The sequence below is a fragment of the Syngnathus floridae genome, chromosome 10 (assembly GCF_059516105.1).
Source record: "Syngnathus floridae isolate MCC-2025c chromosome 10, RoL_Sflo_1.0, whole genome shotgun sequence".
NCBI lineage: Eukaryota > Metazoa > Chordata > Actinopteri > Syngnathiformes > Syngnathidae > Syngnathus > Syngnathus floridae.
Window position 1 is genome coordinate 9244147 of NC_142422.1, and position 18863 is coordinate 9263009.

An 18863-nucleotide genomic window follows, 5' to 3' on the forward strand; every position below is an offset into this window, starting at 1 on the left:
AGGATGTTGCATCCTCAATCTGGATTTGAGCACATTGCACTATGGACCGTACTGTTATGAGTATCTGTTCTGAACATTCAGAAGGACAGCTTAAGACTATTGTACTGCAATGGGCATCTATAAAGTAAAATTGAAAACTTGCTGCACTTTCTCGCACAGTCAAATGTTCCTTCATTGATCAGTAAATGTAAAATCTGAATATGATGTTAATCGGATTTTTTTTTTAAATCACAAAAAACCTTGATATTGTGTCAAGTGAACCACAATCAGGTTATCTCTTTGCAGCAAGACATTGTTTTTTGTTCTGTACATGCTCTTGCTCTATCTGCAAGGAATATTGGTTTTTGTAGTACCGGAAGTCCTTGTATCCGCAACATCCTCGCCTAACTTGAATACATTGAATTTGAAGATGACACAATGTGTATACAGATACACGTACATGTGTATAAGTCCGAACATCTGGCACACAATTCACCAGAAATATACAAGCAGAGATAAACGATCATGTCAAAAGTCAGACGTAGCACACTTTTTAGGCAAGGAGGAAACCCGTTGCTTTGGACTTGTGGTGAGTGACATGAATCTGTTTTATTGACAGGAGCAAGTATAACAAATACGTAGAGATTTTGCATCATGACATCTGTGTGTTGCCATTAAAATGAAGTAATTCAGATACTTCGTAATTTTGACCGCATTGAATATTGTCTACATGTCAACATAGTAATTGAATGTATTCTAGTATTACTGCATGACAGAACTTTGCATATTGTTAAAATTCCTACAGTAGCATTTAGCTCAAAGCACTCCAATGTTCTGGATACTTCTTTGGCTTAATTACAATATCTTGTCCTCCAGTCTTCGCAATTGCCTCATTGTTAACAACCATCCCCAGCCCCCACTTCTCAAGTCCCTCTGTAACGGTCTTCATCTCTACTTTCCAACAAGGCCACAGAGCATATCATTGGAGCGTTGCGGAGCTCATTAGTTTGTGCATTGATATCAAAAAGCCTCAGCAGCACATGTCAAGCCTTCAAGCAGGCCCTGGCCAAGAAGTCAACTTGCTCTTAGGGGAAGACTGATGCAGAGGCCTCAGCAAAATGATGCAATGACAACTGAGGACTTCGAGGAAGCATTTCTGCAATACAGTATGTAACGATGCTGACAGTGCAACGACACAGAAAAAAATTGCTTACAGTTGTTCCTGGCTAGTCGTATACAGGATGTCGAGTATGCTCTACATGTTTGTATTGCAGGTTCCAATGCAATTACCGTGTTATATATAACTCCTGGTTTGTTAAATAACTAATCACATTTCCTGGAATATTTTGCTTGTCCCTCAATTTAAAGGCTTCATTTGAAGAACAATGATGCCATAATGCCACGAGAAGGTTGTCTCATATAAGAAGAGACGTGGTTTTTCCCTGCCAGGGGGTGCCACATTGAATCACTCGCTTCCTTTGTTTGTCACAGTTTTTATGCCGGATGCAATCCACCCAACTACATAAATGTTTTTTTCTGCCTATTTCTGAACATTTCTGTTAGCGAGTCATTCCGCTTTCCGCTCTTCTGTTATGTAACAATGGGGTTATTTGAATATTTACCAGCTTCACATCTAATTGATCTGCTCATTATGACCAGCTATTAAAAGGTCTGACTTGCACATAGTTGCAGAGACAAACATTTCAAATAACACGCACAACTCATTGAGCACCAATCGATGACACGAAAAAATCTATAAAGGGAAGCATGGCTCTTGTCTGTGCACATAGACTTACAAACCCTAGCAAAAAAAAAAAAAACCTGGACACCAATTGTTTCTCTAATGAAACCAATGCAATGCTGCATAAGTGGCTCTAAACTGTGACTCTTTTAGGACTTACAGCATCTCACTTTGATCTGTAACTGTGGAAAGAAAGCGTGATGGTTCTCTCTCAGTAAGACAAAGACTGAGTAGAAGGCTTTCGTTTGACAGACTGGAGACGTTTTGAGCTGACAGCCGACACACAAGATGGAAGACTCGTTCGGAAATAGGAAGGAAGGCTGCTGTGCTTGATCTACAAGAGCTGTTGCTTGATAGTCGCTCTCCAGCCTTGGACGATGAATCAGCTTCTGCCATGGAATCTCAAGATTTTCCCTTGCTGTTTAGGAGGCAAAGCAATTACAATTGTCATGTATTAGACAAAAATATGCAATGAGTTTTAACAAGGTTATTACGGGCTTCTAAAGTACAGTATTTGACATTATGTCAAACGACTGAAATGGAACGGGAACAATGCATACTGCTGACTTGCTATATGAGTTAAGATCTGAATGAAGGATTGATCAAATCAGGAAAAGCAAGTGATGGAATGAGGGTGACAAAGACAAGCCAGTCTGTCGCCATTCAACAGCTAAGACAAATGTTCCAATCTGCACAGATCCATGTCCTTGCTGCATCACTTTTGATGGTTTTCACTGCACCTTCACTTCAGTTCAGCCATAACTGAATTTATACAAGAAGTATTTTGACAAGTATTGGCCGGGATGTTTATTTACCCTCCACAAAATATATAAGTATAAATATAAGACCTGGGCTTCAGGCACAAGGGGACAATTTTTAGTCCATTCATATATACTGGAAGTCAGTGCCGGAGGCAGACTGATTTATCAGAGAGGTCTCTTTTTTGGATCTTGTGATTGATGACGCATTCACTCAAATCATATCTAAAACAAATTCTAGATATTACTTTTTACTTGTGTTTTTTCCTGCTTGTATTTTGATTATCGTTTGCGGTATATTTTGGGGAAACCTTGACTGTGAATGGTCTCCCAAAAAATGCCATCTCAACCACAATATGTGGCAACTATGTTGGGAAAGTACCCACTTCAATTACTCCAAGACATTTTTTATAATACATATTCCATTTTAATACTTGACCATATTTGATGAGTAAGAAAGTTTGTTCATGGTGATTGTTTCAATGAATTAATCTTAATCTGTTCAAAAAGATTAAGGAAGGGGCAGCTCACTCTTAGAGTCTAATTTTTGTGTGTTTGATTGGTCCTGATGTTGTAACACATTAGAGATACAAATATTTTTCAGAGGTCTTTTCACTGCACAAATTCTTGCTGTTAGACCTGCTGATGTCAATTGATTGAACCACTGCAATTTGTTACTTCCCTGATGAGAGGTCAATGTTTAACTGCTCCAAAATAGCTTCTATTTGTGCCTACTTTCGTGTTTCCTCTCAGTGGTCCCGTTCATTTGAAGGTGGAAAGAATTGTTCCCGACTTATTTTCATTTTTTACTTTTATTGTAAATGCAAAACACTGAACAGCACATCCAGAGTAGGCAAGCCAGTACGCTTTGGTGAAGTTAAATCTAATAAGATTTGTACACGCTGCATAGCAATAAAACCTTGCTTGATTGTGTTTCATTTTTTTAGTAATTAGTTTTTAAATCAAGTTCTCAGGGGTTGGTTTGACTGAAACATTAATAACTTAATTTCCTCTTCTTCTTTTTTTACTATTGGCTGTGTGTGCTACTCGGACATGCTTCAGAATGGAGGAAAGCCAATCTGTTGACTTGCAATGAAAGAACATTCAAAAATATAGTTTTTCCTTTTTCTTTCTTTTTTTTTTTTATTTTGTTGAGTTCGCTGACCACTTAAAAGCTATTCTAAACATACTGCAATAATGGAACTCTAATTAGGGTACTTTTATGCTGATCTGTCACTGGTGGTAAAAAGGTTAACCGATTGAGGGCATAGTGCAGGCAGGAGTCATCATGCCACCAGGTAGCCCGCAAGAATTACATGAGTAGCCCAAAGCCCACTCTAAAAATATCTAACCAGTGATCGTAAATTCTGATTTCCCATGAATGTTGTACAAGCGACCAATTGAAAATATAAACACTGTTGAATATCAACAGTAATGTGTTTACTAATCATTGTGATAAATCAATTAACATGATCAGCATCTTCACATAAATGAAAACCATTTATTATTAATAAGGTAATCTTATTAAAGATAGTCAGAGCAGATATTTATCTCAAAAGTATGCATCTAACAGCTCTTCGCATTAATCATCACCTCAAGAGTAGCTCTCAGCCTTAAAAAAAATTGTTATCAAAATAATTTCAATAAATGTTATATGAGGACCAACATAGTTTTGTGAGCTGTCAATGAAAAGAACTTGGGTTTTGAGGCAATTGTTTTTGTTACAAACATAAAAACAGCTTTTTGGTAGAGACCAAAGAATAAAACTGCTCAGCACTTTTATGTTTAGAACTCTCCCTCTTTCTTCTGGAGCTTCAGGTGATTGTAGCAGTGGAGTATTTCTGTATGTGTACCTGACCTGATGCACCCTGTGGCAATGCATTCCTTGCAAGTGCAGTGAATAAAATGAAAGAGACATGAACCCCACGGGCGATGTAGAACTTTTTGCTGCCTGCATTTGGGCCAGTTGCCATGTTACCCATAGTTTTTTTTTTTTACCAAACGGAGGCCTTTTGTCGTTTCCGTTATATTCCTGGGAACCTATCTTAAGGGATTTGTCGTGACTAGTAAAAATCAAGTCCTCTTAATGGTTCCAGTTCTCTGCACATTATTAGTCTCTGATGCATTCATGTTTTCAGGTGGGAGAATCTCATTTTCCAGAGCTGCTCCTAAATTATAGCTCTCAGTGCACCAAGGTCTCATAGGCAGCTCACTCTGAGAGATGGGAGCTTTTATTCTAGCATGAAGGTTCTGAGAACAAAGACTTCCATTGTCCCACAGAGATGACAGGTGCAGAGGAGGACAATTTCACTAGTTACGAATATCATCTCATCAAATTTGTCTGAGCTCAACTTTTATTATTATGACGACTGGAACGGAGCTAGGTAATCATCCGAATGAGTGGCTAATCCGTGCCAATTTAATAATTTACTAATTTAGTAAAACATTAAGTGACTTTGTGGTGTTATCAGAGACTCCGGACACCCAGACCTGACTGGGTCTAGATTGCAAATGAATGGCATCTGCACAAAGCCACCAATAATTGAGCCTTAATCTATTACAGTGGAACTTCGGTTCACGAACCACCTGGTTTACGAACAGTTTGGTTCGTGAGCAGTTAAAGAAAATAATAAATGTACTCCATATACACACTATTTTTGGTTTGTGCTTTTTCATGCGCTGCACAAGCATAATTGAATCCGTGGTTCAGTTATCTTTGTATTTTGTCTAAAATGGTCAACACATTTGCTCATCAGTAAGTGTGCTTGTTACAGTACAGTACTTTCAGGTCAGCCTGTCTTCTGTCATTCTCGTCTACAGAAAAGTTCCCCTTTCTGTTTTTGGTTCAACTTGTCTTGGGGATGAAATTGTTAGTCATGTTCGATAAATCAAATGTCTTCTGCTTTGTTTGGGTCAGAACACGGAGTTCATTCATGTCTCTAATCAAATCAGAATTTAGGCTTTAATTTCTCAAGTGGCTCAGTTGTCATTTGACAAAAAATGAGAGAGAGAGAGAGAGAGAGAGAGAGAGAGAGAGAGAGTGTTTTTTTGTTTTTTAATTGGTGCTGTTATTACCTTCTCGAGAAAGCAGATTATGTCTTTTGACGAGACACTGCGGTAACCCCATGCCCACCTTCAAATTAGCTAGAATGCTCCATGGAAAACTAAATAAGTGCTTCATAGTCAGAGTCAAAAATAATTTGTTGAGCAGAGTGGTTTCTTATCTTGAGGTTCATCACCACGCATTTTAAAATCCCCTGAAGCATTTTATCAGAAGAAAATCCACCGCTTGTCAGAAACATTCAGTGTATCTCAATTGCTAAACAATAACAAAAGAGCAGTGCAGGATTTTCGTGACTGAGAGGTTTTGGGTAATTTGTATCTTTGGCATTTATTTCAAGTGTCAATATCTTTTGACGTAGCTCACATCAAGCATAATTTGTAGCTTTTGTCTCTCCACCTAAGAACTTTTAGTGATGTCTTTAAGGCTGTCAGAGTCTCAAACTCAGGATTGTACCGCAGTAGCCGCTTCCCTTTCATTTTCCTCTGCCGCTGCTTGTTATCTGCTATCACTTTTATCATTTGGGAAGCACCATTATCACAGAACAGTGCTGCTGGAGAGTGGAGCATGGAGAAAGCAAAGCTCGCACTCATGTTATTTATCACAATGGGCACATATAGGAGGCACGTAAATATTATCAACCCTCAACTCCAAGTAGAGCATTGACCCTTTGGCCACCAGCAGCACTGATGTGTTTGTTGTGTTGCAGATGTACAGTTGATATGTTGTTCACATTTCCTATCGCTCTTTGTAACATCAGTGCTCCAATGCATTATTGTTGCCTGTGGCTTAAGAGTTTGTAACCATGCCAGCATTGGTCAGATCACATCTGGTCAAGAAATGTGAGATTCCCTCACAAATTCATAGTCAAGTTTATTTCCTTGCAAATTTTGCCAAAACCTGCCTATTTTAACTTTATTAAAACAGTCTATTCATTTGTACATAACTCAGTATAATTGTGACACCCTCTTTCTTCATGTGATTCGGTCAGAATGTCAGGGACTCACCCACGGCGTCAAGATTTATCTTCTGGGAGCCGTAAAAATATAGAAATATCTTTTCAAGCCTAAATTTAAACTGAAATGATGAATTGCCTCTGGCTTATTTTAACTCAGGAAAAACTCGACAGAGACTTCATCGCATTTCTGATGTGTCAGTGATTTGGAGTTGCAGAATAATTGACACGTAATACCACACATTTAGGCTTTCTACTCAGAGAGGCTTTACAAATCATGTCCTCTCAGGTTTTCCGCTTATTTTAGTCCCAACAATGTTGAAAGAATTTCAGAGGGAGTCATTAATCCTTCCTGACCTGTTCATTTTCTTCACCCCGATGAATTGTAGGAATTTTTTTCTCACAAATCTAAAATCTTGGGAACGGACAATAAGAATAAGTAATGAGAAAAAAAATGGTGTTTGATGCTTCATTATGTATGATTGTAATTTGCTCAAGGAGCCGGATTGGCTCATGCAAAGTGAGACAATGTGAGTGATTTTAACTTGGCTTGTGGGTTGAAGTAGACATATCCTCAAGCATTATCTCGGTATCTATACAAAGATGCTCATGTTCCACTACTCCAGGATGATACGTTTCATCCGTATGTGCAAAGGATCACCAAGGATCCCTGCTGTCCCTGTTTTTTCCAACTTATAAAAAAACAATATCTCGGTCCAGCTCTGGCCTTCATCAGTCAAGCAGGTGATTTGACCTCTACTGAAGTTGTAAAAATTCAAAAGCCTGTTGTGGCAGGTTAAGGGGGAAGTAAGGCAATATTTGTTTTCAATTCCTGTTTTTTGCATGGTAAAAATGTATCAGAAAAATAAGCAGTTAAGTTACCTGAAAAAAAATCACCTTAAGTTCAAGGTGTGACAGAAAGGTTCAAGAACTGGTGTCACAAAAAATATTAAAGAGTTTTTGCATAATGTTTCATACAGAAATTACAAACTACGTTCATATTTTTCCCCTTTGAGGTAATGCCCCTGCAGTCTGTCCTTTTCCCAGCCTTTTCTGTCATGCCTTTATGCATCAAAGGATTCTCCTCAGCTCAAAACGGGTCTCCTTGATGACCCCCTCAAGCGTGGCATCGAGGGAAAAAAAAATCACACAGAGCAAGGTTGAATGAGTAGAGAGCTTTCTCCAGCACAGTTATCTTCTTGCCAGGAACTGTCCGATGCTCAGGGCGTTGTTAGCAAGCCCGTTAACATGGAGCACTAAATCGTTCTGCCACAAATTTTGGTGTAGATCGGCAAATCTTTTTCTCCACTCCCCCACCAACTTCTCTCCATTGACAAATATGCCCCGCACAAATTTTGGTCATTTAATGTCATTTCATTTCATCTACTGTGAAAGTATGCAGTGTTTTTGCTGAAATGGAAAACATATGCAAAGAATAGGTTATCAAATCTATCTGGATTATATAAAGAGCAGCAAAGATGCACGGTAAAAAAAAAAGGACAGATTCCTGTTTCCACTGTGCGTACACTGCTGTGAAAGGAAGAGCTGAACACCTAACAGATTAATGGCAGGAAGAGAACTGTCATACTCGCTTTAGACGCTGTGAGACGGTTTCTTCAAGGCCTGCTGAGCATTCTAATTTAAAGAGAGAAAAAAAAAGAAGAGTACACACTTGCAAAGGAGGGTGTTTTACCATATGACCTTGTAGAAGTCCCACAGGGTGGTAGAGTCAAGCTTCTTCAAGCTGTCTCTGATCCCGCTGCTTTGCTGCTGTGTCACTGAGGTTGTTAATCACTGTGACAACCTGCAATGCTCTAAAATGTTTTACCAAGCATTTTATAGTATTGCCTGAGGACCATGTGGCATCACATGCTCCAAATACATCATTAAGTTTGTGACAGTGTAACCACTGAATAGTCACTCTACAGTTGCACACACACGTATATTTTTGGGGGTTTTTTTTAGACACATTTTTGCTTTCACGTGGTGTAAAGTATTTGAAGAGGGGTAATTGTGAGTTATTGTGTATTATGAAAGGTTTCTCTTCAAAAGGCAAATTTGTGCACAGCTATTGCTTTTTTATTTTTAATGATATATATATGTGTGCGAGGGTCCAATACAAAATTTTCATCAAATGATGTGCTATTACACTGTTGGGCACTGTCAGTTATTAATTAATCAAATGTTTTTTTTAGGTCTGCTGAACTTCACTATGTCATAAAATGGTATTTTCAATATAGTATTTTGGTTATAATTTATACAACCACATCAAAAGCAAAAATATTCCCTCAGATACAGTGCTGCTTGTTTTTTTTTCCCCAGCCCAACAAACTATGAATGAACTTACAGCACATCTGGGCAAAGTCGGGCCCACGGGCCACATCCAGCCCATTTCATTAAGTCTTTGAAGCTTTTGGAAAGTCAAAATTAATGGTCAATTATGCATTGCTTTTATTTCGATGTGCACGCATTTCAATAATGCAAGCAAACAAAAGCAGTGAATTGTCTTCATTGTTCCCAACTCAAAAAAGTTGTCACTATATTCAGTGAGGCGGCATGATGATGCGCTGGTTAGCATGTCTGCCTGACAGTTCAGAGGGTGCGGGTTCGATTTTCACCTATGGCCCTCCCTGTGTGGAGTTTGCATGTTCTCCCCATAACTGCGTGGGTTTTCTCCGGGCACTCCGGTTTCCTTCCACAAAACATGCTTGGTAGGCTGATTGAGCACTCCAAATTTACCGCCATGTGATTGGCTGGCAACCAGTTCAGGGTGTCCCCTGCCTACTGCCCGATGACGCCTGCGACTCTCGTGGGAACAAGCGGTAGAGAAAATGGATGGTTATATTAAGTGACTCTCCTACCCTTCACAATTCAAAAAGAAAAGAAAAGAAAGAAAAAGAAAATATATTGTAAAGAAAATCCGTCCTTGACTTCCTCTCACAGAGCGGCTCATTTCAAACTTCAAAAATTTCAAAAAGGGTTCTGGCGTACATTAGTCATGATCAGATCAAAGCATTTTCAGGCGTTCAGAGGATATCACAGGGTGCAGAAAATGTTTCCATGAGCTCAGGATAGAAAGTGTTATCTCGTCCTGATCAGGTTTCCAACAACTGAAAACAAACAGACAGCAGCCGTTAATCTAATAACTACAGCTTGCCTAGTCGCTTCCATGCCAACAGGACAATGTCACCTTCTAATTATTCTCATGCAATCTTCCAGTATTTGGCTTGTTTGTTCTCAAAGTGTGGTTGTTTTTAGGTGCCCGATATGGTTGTTTATATCATGTATATTTTTATAAAACAATAACCATCAGATCCCTACCTTGCATTCTGCTGCACGTGAAGCAATGTGACTGTTCAGATATTAAACCCAGGGAGAGAGTAAAAACCTTTTGCTGTGTATGAAACTGCACAAGCTGATGGCCAGCAATCTTCTGAGCAGGCATGTCAAAGTATTAGTTCATTAAAGAGACAAATATGCATAAAAACATTGGATGGCAATGAAATTAGCATGCCCACGCAATTAATCAGTTTAGCAGTTTTAAGATGCTTAGAGCATATCCTTCATGGTACAGTAAAATAAGCACAGTGGGTTCTGCATTTATCGCCAATGCATAGAAACTGCATTAGAGATGGCACATTGATTAGATATCCCAGTCAGCTCTGGGAAATTGACCCAAAAAATGTGTCCGTGCATGTCCAAAAGATTATTGGCGGAGATGCTTCATTGTCACACTTCAATAATTATGTAGAAATCCATCCAGTATCCATTATTTGAACCGCTCTTCCTCAAGAGGGTTGCGGGTGGGCTGGAGCCTTTCTCAGCAGTCTTTGGGTTGTAGGGGGGGGACACCTTGAACTGGTCGCGAGCCAATCGTAGGGCGCACAGAGATGAACAACCATCTGCACTCACACTCATACCTACAGGCAATTTGGAGTGCTCAACCAGCCTACCATGCATGTTTTTGAAACGCTGGAGAAAACCGAAGTAACCAAAAGAAACCTACCCCTGCACGGGGAGACCATGCAAATTCCACACAGGAAGGTCAGAGCCGAAATTGAACCTGTGAGGCGGACGTGCAAACCAGTCGAGGCGCCCTGCATCGGAAACTTACTCTGAAAACTTCAAACAGTTGTTGCGCAAATGGAAAAGGTATTAGCAATTTCCTACAGTTACATAGATGTTGAGAAGAATAGTATATCAATTGTATCACTAATTTGCCGTTTAAAATTGTTGTATTTGGTATGATTAGATATATTTAAAAATGAATCTATAGAACATAAAACACATCATAGAGAAATTATTTAGTCTTTACTGTCAACATAAAAATGTAAAATGTCAGCTACAAAAGGTCAGTTTATTATTATGATTCTAGATCCTCAGAAACAAAAAGCCTCATTCATTCCTGAAACACTTGCTCTCAAAAATGTATTGTTTGACTCTTAGTAGTATCACATTTAGTCTGTCTCACAATGCTTTGTTGCGTTTCCTCGAATGCGTCCCTCAAGTGCATGTGGCGAACGAAACGGCTGAGCTATAGCCTCAGAGAGGCTGCGGCGCTGTCAGCTCAGATCCATCTTCATTAAGTCGAGTATGGCTCAATGGGAGAGTTGCTTCCAAAGCACCTAATGTACAGCATCATAAATCCACATTAGAGAAAACGAGGCACCTCACGTAGAGGTGGGATGCTGAGGGGGTGATGATAAGTTGTGGAGGTCAGCAATGCCCTACAAAATCCAGACAAAGTATATGGCCTCAGAGGCATTAATGGCATATCAGGCTGATTCAGGGAACTGGCACTGAAAATCTTCACATTGTAAATCCTCGTCCTTCCTTTGTGTCCTATGACAGTCTTAGATCGCCTTTTTCGGACGGAAAGGTCATTCACCGGGGCAACTTACCTGGTGTTTGCGGAGCAGCAGACCAGTGTTGTGTTGTGAATGTAATTATGGTTCTCTGGCAGTCTGATGACCTGCCAGTCTGTCTCTCAACACAAGAAAATAGGACCGGCATATTAAATGTGGCTAAACAAACATGGTTGTCAGAAGGGTACAGTATTGTTGGTTAAGGGGGGTTTTATGGGTGCCAGCTCATCATGGTTTTGAATGTCAGGTTGGGCGCCTACTTATTCTGCACCATAAAATTTGATGAGTTGCATTCCAAGCAGTTTAATGTAGTATGAAAAGCTATACGGTTATGCAAAAACAAAGTTTTCTAGTATCCTTGTGTCCGAATTTTTCACCATCTACTTTTTGGCTTTCAGGTGTGTGCCAGTGTCATAACAGATTGAAGATGATATTATCCGAAAAATAAATAATAAATCGGCTCAAAGAACAAATCATAAATTTCAGTATATGTGAAATTTTAGCTCGAAGGTGGTGGATCATGGAATCAACGTGGGCGACACTTCATCCTGGAACACCTTGACATCACAGGGACCTATATTAGGATCTTGGACTTCAGCTCTGCATTCAACACTATCCACCCTGAACTCCTTTCCTCCAAGCTCCTCCAGCTCAGCATGACTCCTACCATCTGCCAGTGGAGCTAAATCTTCCTGATGGGCAGGACACAGCAGGTGAGGTTTAGGGGGACAACATCATCCACATGCACCATCATCACTGGGGCCCCCCTTAGGATGTTGCTGCTCTTCTCTCTATACACCTGGTATGGGCTGGATAAATGTTGGAGCAGGTCACAATTTTCAGTCAATCAGTGCTACTGGGAGCCGACATAGGACCACACACTTTGTAAGCAGTGTATGACAAAAATGCCATTTTAAATATGGACAAAATATATTGTGTACATATGTGCAAATTTTGTGCTCTTAATATATTTCATTTTTCATAATACATTTCTCAATGGCCTAACCCAACAACAAGTATTCTACATAAAAATTATCATTCAAGGATGGCACAAAATTGCTGAACATTTTGTGCATTTTTTCACAAGATTCAACTTTTTAATTTTGATATTGTTGAGATATTATGTTTTTCCTGTATATTATTCCAAATCCACCCTGGAAAAATAGGATTACTGATGTTGTAACTAAGCCATGTCTGCCATTTACTGGTGAACGGTGATATTACAACTTCAAATTTCAGTCGCGGATTTACGCCGATTTTCTTCAGTAATTTTTAAAAATATTTGGGATAGTTTCCATTTTTTTCTCCTTTGGAAAACATGTTTTTCCGGCGGGGGGTTGTTAAAATAATGCTATACAATTTTTGGGGGGTTTTCTTTTGTATGTGTTTATTATAAAAATCAATCTACCTGCAAGCTCCCAGTTGTCCATTCCCGCCCTCCACACGAGTGCACTTCAACACGAACCCCCAAAGTCTGAAGACACTACCACAATCATCGGCCTCATGAACGACGATGACGAGTCTGCATATTGACTGGTGCTCTGTTGCAGCCAACACCACTTGGAGCTGAACATGCTATAAAGATGATTGTGAGCTTCAAGAAACATTGTTCGTTACGCTGTCCTATTTTTCTGTGTCGAACGTCCATCAAGACCTTCAAATTCCCATGAATTAATTTCTTCAGTGAGAGAAGATCATCAATTCCATCTGTAAAAAGGCCCAGCAGGAGATGTAATTCCTCTAACTGCTGAGGAAGCACGGCTTGCCACAGGAGCTGTTGAGGCAGTCATTGAATCAGTCCTGTGTTCATCCATCACAGTCTGGTTAAGTGCTGCCACAAAGAACGGCTAACTCCAGCTGCAACAAACATTCAGGACTGCCAAGACTGGCGCTTCCCTCTTACCCGCTCTTGAGGACTTGCACGCTGAAAACTAATACACGGGCAGTCAAAATTCTCTTGAATCCTCCCAATCCTTGTGACCACCTCGAGCAGGTCCTTCTTCCTTCATGCAGGCGCTATGGAACTAAAACCAACACATTATTCCAACAAATATTATATATAACATGAAAAGGCAAACGTCACAAAAACGTTTATTGGCAATTTGATGCATCTACCTTAATTATTGTAAAGTACGTATTGGTATCAATATCAGCAATGTCTCAATGTCGGATTGATACCAAAATAGTATCACACACCACTAATCTTAACTCTCTGCATCCTTCATGTTGTTTTTGTTGCTTGTAATAGTGTGACTCAAAAGGCCAGAGAAAATTTAAAGTTTGTTCTTACTTATGTGGCCAATAGGATTCTGATTCTGAAATAAAATGTGTATTATTAGTGAGCAGACCAAAACAGTTCCAAAGACAATCTTGACTGAACTGGGCTACTGCTATCGGCAAAGCCTATGTTTGCTGGCAATAACAGCCATCAGTTCTCCTCTTGTCTGCAAATGAGCTCCAGGCAGCAACCCTGACAGCTCAGAGTCCAGGGAGATGCTGCCCACTACAAGCGCTGACATCATAAGTCAATGGCTGGCCATTTAGATGTTGACGGTGTTTGGAGACTATTGCTAACAAGCACAAAAGGGCCACTGAGTGGACCGGCGAAGGTGTCAACTGGGATTATACAGCAGAAAGCGCTCATTTGTTTTATTCACCCACCTCCCAAGACCATTCGATCCTTGTTTCCACTGTGATTACAATGTGCTGCCAAGCATTGCTTGAGGCGTGGCGGGGCAAAAATCTCATGGATGTGTGTGTGGAGGACTCCTGGCTGTTGGTCTCTGTGGAAACATTGTAATCACCTGTACGTTCTGTATGTACCCTCTGGGACACAGTGCTAGGGAGGCCTCACTTTGGGGAATTGACTACGACGGGAGGCCATCCATTTTCACAATGTACCAGCAGAGATTGTGAGACTGCGAAAACAAGTGCTCATGAATAACAATCTTTAACTTTGGGATGGATGAAATGAACCTTTCAAGTCATAGCCGTTCAAGCAGAGTGCCAGAGACAAATGAGGAACGCACTTTCATGCCGGTGCAAATCCTTTCAAAAATGATTTTCCTTTGCTGTTTTTGTACAAATGCCACCCAGGAATTTTACAAGATTGAAGTGTTAAACTTAAAGTGCAATAACAAAGTTACAATGTACAGAGCTGGTAGGCTGCAGGGGTGATATATGACAGACAGAAAAAGTGTGAGGGGGAATCTTTGCCTGAGCCATGCGGTTGCATATTTTTTACATGCACACAAAACAAGTTGCTAGATGAACGAAATATCTGTGGGTAGTCCTTAACAAGCCTAGACTAGTTCTTTTTTCAGTATAACTGCTATGAGAACAAGGAGTATCTCAGTAGAATTCTCAATTCAAATCAAACCTGGCAGTAGTAGTAAAAATATGAAGTGATGGATAACACATTCAGTTAGTGTTGGTTTCCTTAAGGCATAATGCTGCTTGAGCTCATTTCCATAATACCTCTCTGCACCCCATTACAATTTTGGGAGCCGTTTGCCTTCATTTGCATGTGCCATGAAATGGTTCAGATCTTTTCTGGTATTTGCGACCACTGGAGTATAATGAAATTCATACAAGTGAATATGAGACTTTGTTGGTAAGAGCTTCTGTTTGAAACCTATCCACTGGCTGCAGCTCAAATAATTTTGAGGAGGGGATGGGAGGGGTACAGTGAAGTCTTGGATTTTTATCAGATTCACAGCAGGGAGCAAATTGGACAGGAGATAACAGTCAGCCACACTTCTCTTTTGTAGACCCACAAATAGATAATTTTTGCCGCAGTCCTCAAGCTACTTTTTTCACCTTTTATTCTGTCCTTCCTGCAGATACAGTATGTGAACTAATTGCCGAATTCACTTTATCTCAAACTCATTTAATTTAACAATTGACAGCTGAAATCTGGCAGGTGTGGAACCTTTTTGCACAACTAGCGATCTTAAATAAAACTTCCGGCATATTTAACCATCATCCGATCAACCTGATGCATTACGGGATCTGTAATATAAAAAATATAATTCTGAAGTTTTATCAATCTTCATGATAATGCACTCGTTTCAGTCTCAATCATTTAATTAATGAAATTTGAGTCAAACACCCACCACAGTCAACATTACGCATATTTTATTTACTGCAGGCTCTGCTGACCTTGTGATACAGCAGAAATACAAATCCCAACTCTTAAGACTTTGACATTGACTTAATCAATTTGGAGCTTATAAAATTCTCTTGATTGTTAAAGGCTACCTTATCAATCGAGGCAAATACTGAGAGGGAAAATATTTTGCAGGACTAAGTCCATGAGAGCACAACAAAGATAAGGAGTAAAGTATGTTTTGAATTTTAATGCTGGATCACATACTTGTATCATGATAGAAAGTATGATTCAGTAGTTCAGATGAAAGATGCTTTTGGCAGAGGAGCAGTTATCATGCATGCTGTATATGATACATGACTAGGTCAAATCAATATCAAAATAAAAAGAGAAATAGCACACTGCGTTAGAAATACTGCTATTATGAGTGGTATTTTTAGTCAAGTAAGATGGAATTTATGGGTGCTTGATGTGCAGCTGGCACACGAGCAAATAACTACAAACTCCTCTGTCTGCCAATTTCTGCTCCTATGATTAAAAGGCCCTCAGTCAATATGGATACAAGCAATTCAGAGGCATTTTATTTAACTGGACATCTTTACAAGGAAAAATGAGACTACTCCATCTAATAAATAAAAAAAATGCATTGTGCACTATAATCATACAAATAAGTCCAACATTCATCACAAGTTAACATATTAAACAGAGGGGAAAAAAACACAGACAAGCTTTATATAATTTCTTTTCCACAGACATCGGAGAAGGATGTGACAATCAATAGAGATTGGATTATTCCATCATTTTGTTCATAAAAGTCAGTGCATTTGTTTGTCCTTCAGGTCGAGTAAACATGAGCATTTCAGTCTTTTCAGCCCATCATTAGAATTAATGCATGCAAGGATCACATACGTGAGGAAAATGAACATAAGTCTATATCAGAGCAGAGCTGCAAAGTACCGAACATGCAGCAGTAGTTGAACAAATGAGGTGGTAAAAGGGTTTGTTGGGAGCCACAAAAGAGGGGGCGGGAAGACTCATGCAACTTGAACGGTAGTCATATTTAATATGTCCCGGACAACAGCTCACTCTTTCGCTTACACATCTGAATTGATGCTCAGATTGGCCAAACGTGGGTCCGAGTTGATTTCATACCTGTAATGATATCCCTCCATGTGGTCCCTACAAGCATCCCGGATGTTGTACATCCAGCGCTTGATGCCTCTGCGGTTCAGATAGAGCACCAACAGAAATATGACGCCAATCAGTGCCAGCACCAAACCAAGAAAAACATACGAAGTCTCGAGCACACCTTCCATGTTGCCCGAACACTTCAGCTGGGTCTGCTCCACCTGTAATAGTGGCCGGCGCCTCAGACCCTCAGGCTCTGCACAGGTCAGGTCCTTCATGTCTGTGACCTGAGTGGAGTTCTTCAGCCACACCAACAAATCCTCAATAGAACAGTCACAACGCCAGGGATTCCCATCCAGGCGAATATTAAGGTCTGGCTTCAGGTTGAACTCCATCAGGGTGGTGTAAGGAATATTCCTGAGACTGTTGTGGCTCAGGTCAAGGTCTTGCAGTCGTGGCACCTTTAGTATCCCCTTAGGGACGGAGATGATGGAGGTGTTCTGCAAGCTGAGGTTGACCAGGTTGGATAAACTCGCGAATGAATCATCTGGCAGAAGCACAAGGTCATTGTCGGACAGGTCCAAGACTGTCAGCTGGAGGAGTTTGTCATTCTCTAGGACATTCAGGAGCCCGCTCACAGAGGAATGATTGTAAAAAGACCTGCTGAGGTTCAACACCTGCAATTTGTCGTCATCTGGAAAAGCCTTTTCGCTGAAAGTCTGGATTTTATTGTTGCTCAGGTCTAGACACTCCATGTTTGGCAAGTTATGAAACACCATTTCCTCCACAGCCTCCATCTCATTGTCACTGAGATCAAGATCTGTTAATAAATCTAGGCGGCTGGGAAAAGAGTCATTTTTTATGCTTGAAATGTTGTTTCCCGTGATCACAAGGAACTTGGAATTGGCCGGTATTAAATGTGGAATTGCGTTCAAGTCCTGGTTTTGGCATTTGACTGTTTCCTCGGAACATGCGCATTTTTCCGGACAGCCTTGACAGGAAAGTATGACAGCTAGGAGAAGAAGTAGCTGCATCAAACCGGACGTGAATGCGTTCATTCGGATTCCTTCGCTTTGACACCAGCACGATGTGCTCAACAGGCGCATCTTGTCTTTTACCATCTGTGCGCAATGTCAGTCTGGAACAGTCAGCTCCGAGTGAAGTTTTTCCTCACCTTGATCCGTTCTAATTCAAACTCGAACGCCATTAATCTACCCCCAAACCATCTTCACTGAGGTCTTCATTTCTGGTGGCGATGGAGACAAACTTCTTCGCTGCGTTAATTCTCCAAACCTCAACGTGCAGGCTATAAGTGAAAATACATTGCAAAAAAACGTGTGCTATTCAAAAGTCAAACTCAGTTCAAATAATTTGAATCGTACCGAAAATGATAATGCACCTTGTCTCCGGGAAGTGCTATTTAACAGTTCCGTGCTTTCAGACTGTAAATTGGACTCTGCCGCTCAGTAACCTGCTGGGAAACCAAGGAGAGAGAGTCTAAACACAGCAGCACCACTCCGAGCAGTGACAGGTTGGACCATACCATTATTCGCCTCTGAATGGGGTGGTTGTGTCATGGATTTGTGATATTAATTTGTGGTTGTACATTTAAAAATTTAAATAGTTTTAATTATATTTAAAGTGTCATTTAGTGACTGAATGGTGGCCTATGGTTTTTTGAACTTCAGTTACATCCAATTTAGTGACAATGTCATGATGCATTTAAATATTATAGTGACCTATCTGTGGACATCTTTTGGTTGGGAGCTGCTAATAGGTAGGTAGAAAATGTGCACAATTAGTACATGCTGAGTTTCTCTGAAGTGTTTGTTCATTTTCATTCATATTAGAGTTCAAAATACTTTTGGAAACATATTTTACCATTCCTATTGTTATCATTAGACACATGAGTGCTAAATTGGTCAGGTAAGGGTGCACTCATCAATATGTCATAATTGGGAGTTGCAGTGGATCCCTGTGTAACATTAGCTTCACCCTCCCGTGACCCTCTCGTATTTTGAGCCTGGCTCAATGAGACATTTATCTGAGTATTTCCATGAAGCATGGGTTGGGGCTGAAAGCAATACACTACGACATATGGACCAATTTTAAGATTAAAAAGTGAAAACGACATTAGCAGTATTACAGACACAGATTGTACTTTTGTACTTTGACCATTTGTACTTTTATTTTACCTTGTTTTGCTGTGCTGTCTGCAATCAAGTCGACATTGCAAATAACTGTTCTCAGTTGCCTTAACCGGTTAAC

The 18863-nt window shown here is 40.1% G+C and overlaps 1 protein-coding gene and 1 long non-coding RNA gene across 4 annotated transcripts; both read right to left on the reverse strand.

Moving 5' to 3' along the window:
- Positions 1 to 12578: 12578 nt before the first annotated feature.
- LOC148392283 (uncharacterized) lies at positions 12579 to 15227 on the reverse strand. Its single transcript, XR_015861004.1, has 3 exons — positions 14214 to 15227; positions 14021 to 14142; positions 12579 to 13383 (listed from the first exon to the last, which is right to left on the reverse strand). It is a non-coding gene; the product is annotated as an uncharacterized LOC148392283 (long non-coding RNA).
- Positions 15228 to 15697: 470 nt separating this feature from the next.
- Positions 15698 to 18152, reverse strand: tpbg (trophoblast glycoprotein). Of its 3 annotated transcripts, none has more exons than XM_088388175.1 (2): positions 17995 to 18152; positions 15698 to 17901 (listed from the first exon to the last, which is right to left on the reverse strand). In XM_088388175.1, the coding sequence occupies exon 2, from the start codon at positions 17714 to 17716 to the stop codon at positions 16562 to 16564; it is 1155 nt and encodes a 384-aa protein (XP_088244301.1). In that variant the 5' UTR covers positions 17717 to 17901; positions 17995 to 18152; the 3' UTR covers positions 15698 to 16561. The 3 variants fall into 3 exon arrangements, with proteins under 3 accessions (XP_088244301.1, XP_088244303.1, XP_088244302.1); XM_088388177.1 differs by having other exon boundaries at positions 15698 to 16688; positions 16777 to 18138; XM_088388176.1 differs by having other exon boundaries at positions 17978 to 18093.
- Positions 18153 to 18863: the final 711 nt, after the last annotated feature.